Below are 12,191 nucleotides of genomic sequence, written 5' to 3'. Positions count from 1 at the left end.
GCAATTTAAGTCCATTACTTCTAGTTGTGTTAATGCACATGGAATACTGTTTGCTCCTTTCTTCTGTACAGCAGCTTTTTATGTCTTGGAAGACTGTTGTTATGACCCCACTCAGTCTGCTCTTCTTAAAGCTAAACAAGTTGTCCAACAGGTATAAGGACTGATTTTTAAAAGTGTTGAACTCCTGCCATTCCCATTGCTTTTATTCAGGTGATTGACAGTGAAAGAACCTCAGTTCGTGTGATGATCAAGCTGTATTGTCTGATGCCCTTTAAATACTGATAGGCATGAAGGCCACAAAAGCTATTTATAGCTGTATATGTGTATTCTTGTCTCCACAATAAAAGTGTATTTACAAGACCTGTGACCTGCCTGCATCCACGGAGCAAGAGCAACTTTACAAAAAGAGTAGATTTTAGGGGAAACTTGGCTGCTTGATATGCTAAGCTTTGCTGAAATATTTGGACTAAATTATTTTCTGTTTTTCATACACAAAAATATCTTGGCCAATGTCTTTTTTTTTAATTTGTTTACATGATTTATATGGCTACTGTCAACACAATGCTCACGGTTATTTTTAACTATTTGCTGTTGTTGGAAAATATATACTTAAGAAGCTTGAATTCAAATATTTTTCTGTCCCAAAATAGAGAAGAGCAGTGTTTCTTCCTATAATGTTTTTCTCATGTGTAGAAGTGGTGATTTTTGTGTTTAAGGTACTGGAGTAGAGTTTCAGGTGTCATCACTTGGAAGGATGTTTTTATAGTGAATATGCTACAAAATATGATGTTATCCTCCTGTGTTAGCATTCCACTGTAACTAGAAATAAATCCCACTACCACCTGCTCTTTGTCTCTCAATTTCCATTGTAAATACAACTTCCTTTGTGCCCATGTAGGCCTTCATGAAATAGCTCCTTCTTGTTATTGGAGGCTTTTGGTACAACTGTAATAGAAGCAATAATATCTCCTCATATAGGTTCTCATAAATGTGGGGTTATATATTCTGCCTTTCTGGAGAAAAGAGTTTTTGAAATGTCTTGTTTTCTTCTCCTAGACCCTCTCTCCTAGCCTTGAAAAACAACTTACTTAGACAAATACAGAGAACATTTACAATTGTAAAGAAAAAACAGCAGCTCTAATTTGGGGCCTCCTGTTGTTGCTTCTTTTTGGGAAAAAAAAAAATGGGAAGGGAAGAGAGTAAGAAAAAGAAGAAAAAAAAAAAAGAAAAGGAGACTTTAAAAGTATTTCTCTGAGAAATTGTGTGGCTTCTTCATATCCAGACACATCCCTTATTTTCATTCATAAGATTTCATCAAACTGGCAGAGACAAGACTAATTGTGCAAAATATACAGGGACTGTAAAGGGTGAATGCAGAATTTACCTAATCATATTCCAAAACGGTAAACAAAAATAACACTGAATTTCACCATTGACAATAAAGCTGAAGTAGTGTCCTATGGTGCCTATATGCTAATAGGCAATAACGTGCAAGAGGTGGAAGTGCACAGTCATAGCTGAAGATATATATCCAGCCAGATTACTTCACTGTAAACACCTATATTTAATTATCCTGCCATCTATCTTCCCCTCCTCCATAGGCTCCATAATTCACCTCTGCTACATGCATACTGCAGTTCTTCTTTTCTTGCATCACACACTCAAAAAAATGTCCTTCTCCTCCTTCTAGACATACACTAAATCTTCCGTTGTTCCACCAGTGAACTGAAATATTAAATTCTGATTTTTATTGTCTGTATTGATTGCAGGATATCCTGTTGTTAGGGCCTGTGTGAGCTGTGACATGAACGCGTCCATTGCTGCTCTAAGAGTGCAGTAAATTTTACAGGCCATTGTGGCTCTCTGCCACACAAAGTGAAAGCACAAGCAAGGTGTTCGGGTTCAGGTGGGAAACAATAACAACAAAAGCTTAAGGTGGCTAAAGGGTCACCCAAGGCAAAAGGGAAAATAATTTGATAAGGTTCAAAATCATATTGTAAATCCGGGCTATTGCATGCACAGAATGTGTTGGGGTGAAAGACAACTCATAGAATATTCCTCTATCCAGTAATAATATGGAATAAAACTATACAGTTTTGGTTTTCAGATGGTGACTGGGGTAGGTATTAGCAACCTCAAAGCACCATTGCTGGTGCTGAAGACAAGGACTGCTCTGGTCCTAAGTCTATCTGAAGCATTCCCTTTACCCAATGTAGCCTTTGGATTAGGTCCCAAAAGTCTCTGTTCTTCTCACTTTCATGAAAGAAACTAGCTGAGAAAGTCTGGAGAAAATAATAGCCTTTATCCTGATCACAGCCCAACAGTCTCCCATACACTGAGACAGCATCTCACGGAGATGCTGCATTTCTCAGGGAGCTATGCCTTAGCAAGAAGTGTCAAAGTATTCACTTAAGAAGATCTTTTAGCTAAAGCATTCATAAATAGCTTCATTCTTTTGGTTTGTGACATCACTACAATCCCTTAATGAAACTCCAATTCAAGGAGGCTAATTTGTGCTCTAATTATATATTAGTCTGGGCTGAAAGGTTTCTGGACAGAAAAAGGTTTTCTTCAGGCACTCTTTTATTCTTCTTATTGTATTTACTTAACAAAGAACAGTCAGCTTTTACTGTGCTTCTTCGTAATAGAGTTGAGCTGTAATGTTACCTAGCTAAAGGCAAACATCTGCAGTCATTTTTTGATGGATTCTGATAACAGTCTTTAACAAGAGCAAGGATTAATTGCAAATGTAGGAATAACCAAGCTGAAAAGCTAACAGATGTGCTGCTGAAATAGAAAAAGATTAAGAGCTCTTCAGACAGAATGCCTTCCAGACCAGTGGCTACCTGAGAAAAGTACATTTATTAGCCAGGTAATTCAAGGAAATTCAGAGAAGTACTTTCTCACCAATAAAGAGAGTCCCCGCACAAATCATTTGTCCTGTGCTACCTGAAAGAAGACATGCTTAGATGGTTTTTTATGTTTTTACCACAAGATGAAAGCCCAGCACTGTTCACAATGTGCATGATTCAGAGCCATTCCACCTCACTGAGGCTTTCTAAGCAGATAGGTATTTTAGGAAAGCAAATAAGTCCTTCAGATCTATGACTCACCTTTATAAAGTGTGTTTCTCTTGCCTCTGCTCCCTAAAGTAGCCACTATGTTCATGTAGGTCCCCAGCAAAGCACCTGTAGCTTTCCAGAAGGAATTCAGACTCAACAAACTAAACAACAAACTAAACCAACTAGCTAACAAACTAAATAAAATATGTATCTTCAATATTTCTGTTTCTAGTGTTTGTGCTAACAGCAACTTTTCCTTATATATATATATATATAAAAAAAAAAAAAAAAAAAAAAAAAAAAAAAGCTAAATTTTGAGCTAGTATCAATCAGTATCATTTCTCATTTGGCCTTCACAGCAGGTCCAGGCTGGAGGAGGGCAGTGCTTGGGCACCATCTCTGTGATATACAGCCAGAAGCACTGCTTAGACACAGAAATCAGTAGGGACATGCATTTGGGATTTGCACGTGCCAGCTGTAACAAACGCGTTTCAATTCTGTGGATTTTGGTGGAGATGCGGAGCTGGGAAAAACAAAAAGGAAAAGGATTTGCCAAGATGTTTTCACCTGAGAAGAAGTGTAGAGTAGATCTGTATTTTGTCAGGGTGCATTGACAAAATACTGATTTTATATGTGTCTTTTATTCTGTTTTCTTCTAGAAAAAGTAAGCATACTGTCAACCTTTATAGCACCCTTCAAGTATCTGAGTCCTGGCGCAAGCACCATGGAGGATGAAGACAATTTAAGTAAGCAGTCTCTTTTCTTTACAAACAGATGAATATCAAAGTTCAAAAATACAAGCTCTGTAGTGTAGGGGCAATTGTGAAAAGGAGGTGGGCTTGCAAACACTGGCAGGCCCCAGGCCCAGTCCTCATGCAGAATGCAAAGTTCCCAGACGCTAAGTTTAAACATATTCTCTGATATCCAGGAAAGGAGGGGTTAACCTCAGCTCACCTTCCCACTTTTCCCTGTGGAGGCCTGGAAAATGGCGTTTATAAGCATTGTGTCACAAATACAAAGGGAAAAATTATTACAGAAGGAAATGTTTCTGTTCCGGGTCACAGGACTGTGAAGCTCCTTTTCCTTTCCTGCTTGTTGCCTTATTTTGTTTGCTTGCTTTTCTCACAGTCTCTAAGAGTCAGAACTGTTTTGGTACTGTGTCTTCCCCCCAGTTTATACCTCCTTAATTACAAAGTACTTTTGCAAAATTAAAGACTGCAGAATTTGCAAGATTGTTTTCTCCATCAGTTTGGTGATATGACCTGGGGAACAAAAAGAAAAAAAAAAAAAAAAAAAAGAAAAAAAATCAGTTGAGAAGGTGAGAAGAGATTTAACCAGGCTTAAACAAACTAGATGTAACCCCAAAATTAGCACAGGATTCTCTCGGGCACTTGCACTACAAGAAAGGCACTGATACCCCTGGTGCTGTGGCTGTGGAGCTGGATGGGAGCGCTGCTTGGTTGGAAGGAGATGTGAAGTCTTCGAAACAACCACCAGCCTAGGAGTGTGCCCCTAGGATTGAATAGCCCTCAGCAAGCCCTCCCATTTATCACCCAGAAGCAACTGGTATGTGTTACCCAGCCCTGCTTACCGTAACATATCTTGAATCATTAAAAAAAAAAAAAAAAAAAGTGGGAAGTTTTCTGAACCAAATGAACAACTCTTTGAGTTTTAGTATCACCTACCAGATGGGCTTCTTTCCCAGCCAGACACACACTGATATGTTGCCCTATTAGAGGCAGTGGGTGGGAGGAATGTTTTTTCCCCCGTTGTTGCTCATCTGCTGTGGTTTGATCATGATGCAGCACAAGGGTAATAGCTTTTGAGCACAGCCCTCTACTTTCTGCTGCTGAGGATCAAATGGACACCACACTGTACTGCTGCAGGGGGACTGGCAGGTTTTTACATACCTCAGCAAAGGTGAAAAAATCCTGAAAATCCTTCAGATTGGTCCCTGGGAGGCTACATTTTCAGGAAGAGATACGAGGAGTACACACAGGAAACATATTATGCACATGATGAGCTTGTGCAGGCACCTCCTGCGTAATGCTTCCCAAAAGTGCCACTTAGTTATTTTTAGGTAATGTAGGAAGTTTGTACAAGCCAAACACTGTAACACCATTTTCTTATTGCTGCTGTAAAGCTAAGCCTGTGCTGGCTTTAAAATAGCTCACATGGACGGGGTAAGCTACATTTTCTGAAAAAAAAAATAGCAAATTTCACTGTTTTCAGGAACACTGTGCCTAATCCTCTCTTGGGTCAAACACTCACTCCAGTGATAACGACAACAGCTTCTTTCTTTGCGTATACAACACATTTTAAGTGTTACTATTAGGAATCTTAAAAAAAAAAAAAAAAGACAAAGATGAACTACTTTACATTCATCCATACTTCACTGTTCACTTCTAGTATAATGGTATAATGGCACAGATCCCACTAATTTCTATAGCACACAGGTACCTGTGTACTAATTAGGCATTGTAAAGAGCTTCAGTGATTTGCTCTGAATAGGCAGAACCTTCTATTGTGTTAACAATTTAACAGACACCTAGGAGAATGCTAGGAAGGTAGAGCAGTGGTTGGGTTATCCCTGCTAACTGAGCATCCTCTGAGAGCACCCTGCCCAGACTGTCCTGTATTAGTAGGCAGAGTCCCACCAGCTGAAATTGATTCAAATCCTCTTTCACATTCCTTTAGGTTTTCTTTAGCCATGGCAGGTTAACTGCAAGTGCATTTTAAACTGGTGGTTATTAACATATAGACAGTACTAATGTGGTTTATGATCCATAAACTAATGCTGAAAAAATGTACTGAAGGCCCTAGGTACCTTTGGAATGGCATTTTGGGTAGGCTAATTGTCACTCTACAGTGAAGACTTTACCCTGACCATGAGAGAAGAGGATCACCCTATTCATTCCCAGAGGTCAGATGTACCTAAAAGTGTAAGAACTGTCATATGGGATTAGAAATAGGATGTTTAGCGCTGTATGCTGTCTTCAACATTTGCTGTTAGTGATGCACTGAGAAAAAGGACATTTAAAGGGTGATCCTTCCTTCAGTATATCTTTCTAGCACCCAGCAAGGAATTTACTCAGCTGGAGTTTGCACCTGACTCATCATATTTCTTATACGCCAACAGACCTGTCTAGTCCTCTCCAGAGCCCACTGATGCTTTTGATCTCAACAACAGTAAGGAGCAGGAGTTCAGCGATTTTGTGTGTTGTCAAGAAGTTCACCCTTTTGTTGTTTCAAGTCTGCTGTCTCTAGGGCTTGGATTGTACAAAACAGTGAATAATCATTCCCCGTTCACTGCCTCCTTGCCTTTCATGATGCTACGGACCTCTGCCTGTCCCTGATCTTTAATCATTCCATCCACACTATGCTACAACATCAAGGCAGACCATCACTAGACACAAATACTCATAAATCTGGGGTCTACAGGAGCATATGATTCCTGTGACTGTCATTGTGCAATGGTGCCAAATGCATAGACGTGGTGCAGCTCCCTTCTGGTGCATATAACCCTTCTCAGTGCCAGCAGGGAGATCTGATGGTGATGGTTCCCAACGTAAGGATCTCAGACACAGCAAAAGTCATGTGGGATGAGTCCCAGCCCACGATTCAGTGTTTAGAAGCATGTTCGGTTATGAGCCTTTTGGTCAAATCCCTTCTCAGATTGCACAGTTGAGATATAGCAAGGATCATGCTTCCCAGAACGCAGGGAACACCCTCCTCCAGCAAGAAAAGCCCCAGGCCGTCTCACACCAGCAGACAAAGGAGAACCAACGCCCTGGTTTTGTTCTGAAAACTGTATCCATTGCCCTCTTTCAGATCTCTCCCGTGCTTAAAGCTAAGCTCCAGTCTGGTCCAGATTCATGCGTGTACTTAAATCCATTTCTGCTCGGGGCTGCCCATGTTTGTTGCTGTACATGCTCATTTGCTAACTTGGACATAGGGCATCAGAGTGTGAGCATCATCAAAGTCAGGTCATTTGAATAATTTCCCTAATTGGTGAGAGTTGTACCAGAGATGCATGGATTTCACAGTTATTTCAGACAGTAACATGAGAAAAGTAGAGTATCTTCATTTTATTTATTCAAAAATGACCTCTCCCTCTTCCCTTCATGCTCCCCTTATCTTACATATTACCAGTAGCATGGACGGTGTGGAAAATAGGATATATATCCCAGCTTTGAGATGGCATGTAAATCAGAGGCCAAGGATGGGCATTGTTTCTAAATGCTGGCATCTAGACAAACTTAGTTGTCCGTGCGCCCTCGGTAGCTCATCTTCAGTATCTGACTGTGGTGGACAAACTGCCAACTTGTGGTTGGAACAGCCACAGGCAATGGCAAACACCTTTCAAAAATGTTCAGTCTCCAGTTCAACTCAGCAAAATCCCGTACTTTTTGTGCATAGGCAATGTTTTCCTCAGAGTGGTGTTACACACCAGTAAATCCTAGCAATATCATTTTAAGCAGCCTGAGCCCTGTGAGCTGGTGAGGAGGGCTACAGCTGCAACAGAGAGATCAGAGCTGGTTTCCCTTAAGTAGACTTACCATAATGATTTCTTTCATGAAGATTTTAAAATAGATGTCTGTGTGCTTGCATCTAAGAGAGGAAGGAGTGATTTCTGTTGTTATCTACAAGTTTATTATTCTAAAGTCAATAGTATAAACCTAGAAATCCCCAGCAGAAGAGTTCCCAAACCTCTGTCATGGATTCAATATGTGTATGAAAATGTCATCTCGCCTGCAAGAGGAAAACTGCCCTACATCACTTTTGATGTAGTAGCTGACCTTGGACAAAGGTATCGTGGCTCTGTCTCCCAGGTTCATACCTACTGCTTCTGATTTAAAATTTTTCACTTTCAAGTATGCCAGGAATTATGGAGGTCAGTTCTTTTAACCTCTGCAGTTAATGTAATGTAGATGAACAGCAAAAGCATACTCTAGGTAAGCAGGTCAAACAGGGGCTAGACATTAAAATACAGAACACAGGAAAACAAAAATTAAGTCCTACCTGTATTGTGGAACATGCATTGGTGGCAATCTTGTGTTTGCTAAACATTTCTAACAGCAGTAACTTCCTGTTTCAGACAAATCGGTTGAATCAGAATTTTGCTATGCTACAGAGACTGCAATTTTTTTCTTTCAATACCAGAGCCTATCAATAATGTACTGCCCCCTGTGATTCAGTATTAAAGATGCCAGCCAGAGTGAAGATGCCACCTACTACCTCTGCTTTCCCGTCCGCCCTGGAAGTTGGCTTGGCAGCAGAATAACCTTCAACAGGAACAATATTATCTCTTCAAATGTAGCGTGGAGTATCGGATGGCTAGTTCTGCAGAGCCCTTATGACCCAGAGACATAGGCAGTGTCATTATTAGTGATGCATTATAGTTCTGAAAAGCTCTTGATGATGCAGACTCTCTAGGTTAACTCTACTGTGCATAATGACCAAAAGGAGAAAAACATGAAAGAGCAGACAGAAGATTGAGGAATAGTGCATAAATAAATACATTTCACTAACTGCTTTCTTCTCTCCTATTCAATTACTGAAGCAAATACAAGACTGCAATGTCTCCTCTTGCTTATAAAACTGCAAAAATCAATGAATAAACTTATCTGAGGACATATTACAGTGCAGAATTATTTTTTGAGATCTTACACAATAGGCTAGAATCTATTGCCAAAAAAAAACGTAATATTTTTCTTTCTCCTTTTTTTTTAACTCTGTCCCCTTACAATTTTATTATTCTCCAACCTTTCATCATTGGAGAACCGTATTTTATTATAATTACTTTCAAATGTGTAGAGAATGTGTTTGGGGAACTCAAGAGCAAAGACATTACAAGAGATAACAGGGCTGAAAATGATCCACAGTTTTGCATTTTCCCTGTGTGTATCCTTCGACTTACCCCTTTCCTTTTAGTGCTCTTCATTTCTAAAATTGCTTGTGATTGTTCTATTACAGCTGCTTACTGTATTTATCTTATGTAGTTTGGTGTCATTTGCCTGCTTTGTCTGATTTTCACAATAGAAGTACATGTGCCACCATTAGAGAGGTAATCTCATGTCTGCTATACAGAGGTCTCATAAAAGGCACATTTCAAAGACCTCCTATTTCAAAGATACCTGAAAGTATAAAGTAATTTCACGTTGTCCGGCTGCTGCCAGATATCACACTAGTCCATCAGGCTTGCAGGCTTTCTGAGGCACTCACAGAGTTTCGGTTGCTTCTGTTTTACATGATGCGATGACTTTTGGCCTGTTGCAGCTCCCACTGAGGTCTATGAAGAACTGAGCTGCGTCCTGGTGTTTCAGGATGAGGTCCTTCAGAAATCTGGTTGTCTGTAGGGACACTTGCATGGATTTCCTTCACTGTGATTAGGCCAAGACACACCAGGCATCACCTTCACACACGCCTAGCCCTGTCCACTTATCTGCTGTGCCTAATCTCTAGAAGTTTTGTGTTTACATCACTGCATTTTTTCACTGCTTCAGTGCAAACACTCTGTTGGCCAAAAGCTGGGCTAAAGAATTTCACAAACTGAGTTTAAGACAAACAAGTAATGTTTACTTTATGTTGCCATATTTTTGTGATTAAGGTATGATGCTAAGGTCACACATTCTTGTTCACAAATTTATGGTGCTCTGACTATGAAAGAAGAAAAAAAAAAAAACATCTGGAAAAAATACAGTAAGAATTACAAACACAAATAACCCCTGACTTTTCTTATTCAGTGGTGCGTAATCAATACAAATTCTTTTCAATCCCGAATACAGTGTGAAGCACAAGCTATCTTTCTTGTCATGCTTCCTGACTACAATATCATTATGTACCATAACTGGGTCTGCAAAAACCTGCTAGGTAAGAGGACAGAGGAGTTGTGAAACATTGAATAAAACTCACTTCCTTCAGAAAAGTGTCTGCTTGAAATATTTCACCTTATTTTTTTTCTTAAAAAAAAGCAAGCAAGCAAAGAGGTGTATTTAGTATGGGTGGAAACATGAGAAACAGTCAGAGTGGAAAATAAATGGCTGGCCGAAGTCACTGCCAAGGTAAATAGAGCAAAGTTAAAGCTGGCGTCTCCTTCCCCCTCAGATCAGAACTTCCATAAATAGTGTTGTGACCTCAACGAGAAAAGACCACATTATCCTTGTGTCTTACTTAACCTGACCTTTTAAATGTCTTATTTCCAGTTAGGCTGGTTTAAAGATGTCACATTTTATACAGCTGAATGCCAAGTGATGAAACTTTTCTTTTTCTATTATGTATTTCTTTTTCTTTCCTTCCTCACCTGTCTTCATTCTCTCCCCTTAGCTTTAGAAAATAAAAATTAACTAGTCACTAAGACCTTAATTTTTCAGTCCGTGTTCTGCCTTAGCAAGGCACTTCAGCACACATATGGAGCTCAGCAAGTAACGTTGGTGAGACACAAACACAGGCTGGAAGTTCAGTGAGCACCCAAGGGTGTTCAGGAAAGAGAGCCGAAAGCCTCAGCCCTGCAAATGGGCTCTCACACATGCAGTCACGCCAGGATTTTTATTCAGGTCCAAGCAGTGAGCTGCTCGCTGTGGAACAATTTGCATGAGTGCAGCCTTATCACTCTGATGAGAAAAAGTCTTTTGATAAAAGTGCAACTCATCAGGACACAAAGGAGGTTTTTAATTATGATGGTTGGTTCCACATAATTCTCTGCAGGCCCCTGTGCATCTGTCAGCACAGCCTAAGACTGGGCTGCAGCAAAGACACGCTGCTCCAGCAGAAGCTCCTTGAGGCGTAGACGGCTGTTCACCTCTTGTATCCTTGCAGCCAGCTTGTACATCAGGGTAGAGAGGAAGCCGAACATGGCCGTGGCCTTGCAGAAACGGGAAAAGGTCCTTGCAGAAAGGTCCTCTATGGACCTCCCCCGTGCTTGGGACTCATGCATCCTGCACAGGTGGCATGCTCGTGTCTGACAACAAAACATGGAAAAAGCTCTGCGAGCAATGTTGCTTGGAATGCAGCAGGCAGCCAGGCAGTGCTCTGAAAGGGATCAGGTGCATCGCTCCAGGGATGGGTTGCTTCACAGGTTGATTAAATTCATGTTTACTTCCCCAACTTGGTCTCTGCCCCAAGCAAGGCACAGGAGGGCTGGGGGATGCATCTGAGATGCAATACGTTTAAACAAAATCATCAGAAATGACAGAAATGTTCTATGACGCTTATTTAGATATAAGCACATTTTCTGTCTCATTCAGGACATCAGTGAGATGAATCTCCATTCTCAGTCATACATCTGCTGTAGCAAAGAGCAACACAAGCACTGCAAATGAGTAGTTTAGAGCAGTGTGATTCATTGGCACAACAGCAGCAGAGTGCTCCCCCCACAGCTCCCCATTGTCATTTCATCCCCTTCCCCCATCACCGTAGTGCTTCCTAGCAGTCACTCTCTCCCATTGCTTTCTTTGACATAGATCATCCTTTACAACAGTAATCACTCCCGTCATGATGCTCTGGCTTCTCCTTCTCTGATTCAGATTTACCTAGAATTTTTGCAATATTATTTGTTGCTGATGCAGGAGCTAAGAGTATCTGCAACTGAACTTGACAGAAAGACTCTCATTTATTAAACTGGAATCTGAGGCCAGACCAAATTATTGTTTCAAATGCTAGGAATGTCTTTCTGATCATTTTTTAAGCTGGATTTGTGATGTTAGCAACAAAAGAACCTATGGTGTGAGTAGAACTGGTCAATGTATTCATAGCATTTGCCCATTTTTCTATTTGTGATTCATTTGTGAATCATTTCTGATTTCTAATAATGTGTTCATAAGTATTCGCACACATGGATTATAGAAAAAAAAAAAAAAAGCCTTAGGGAGCTTTGCAAACTATTCACTTTTCACTATAATTATCCAGTGTGAATAGAGCATTTTATTTAAATCACATGGCATCAGTTATACCTTATCTTTGAGTGATGTAATCTTTTTTAAAACAGGAGGCGATTGACTAACAGAAGTAGGACCTTAGGAACAAATAATCATTCAGGACATGCAGAGAATCTGTGCTATGACAAGGAAACCAGCCAAAAAGAGGACAAGCAAGGATATCTATCATTAACTTCCTTTTTCTTTTTTGGCT

At 40.2% G+C, this 12,191-nt stretch overlaps 1 protein-coding gene across 2 annotated transcripts in view; it reads left to right on the top strand.

Annotated features, from left to right (window-relative positions):
* ADARB2 (adenosine deaminase RNA specific B2 (inactive)) overlaps window positions 1–12,191 on the top strand; it is a 310,567-nt gene that overhangs the window by 196,505 nt on the left and 101,871 nt on the right. The window contains exon 2 of one of the 2 annotated variants that reach the window (XM_040548592.1): window positions 3,722–3,808. The exons of the other annotated variant lie outside the window; for it this stretch is intronic. Coding sequence (XP_040404526.1) covers window positions 3,722–3,808 — 87 coding nt within the window. The remainder of the gene's footprint in view (window positions 1–3,721; window positions 3,809–12,191) is intronic. 2 annotated transcript variants of the gene reach the window in all.

Source organism: Cygnus olor, chromosome 2 (genome assembly GCF_009769625.2).
Source record: "Cygnus olor isolate bCygOlo1 chromosome 2, bCygOlo1.pri.v2, whole genome shotgun sequence".
NCBI lineage: Eukaryota > Metazoa > Chordata > Aves > Anseriformes > Anatidae > Cygnus > Cygnus olor.
This window is presented reverse-complemented; position numbering and strand designations above follow the sequence as displayed.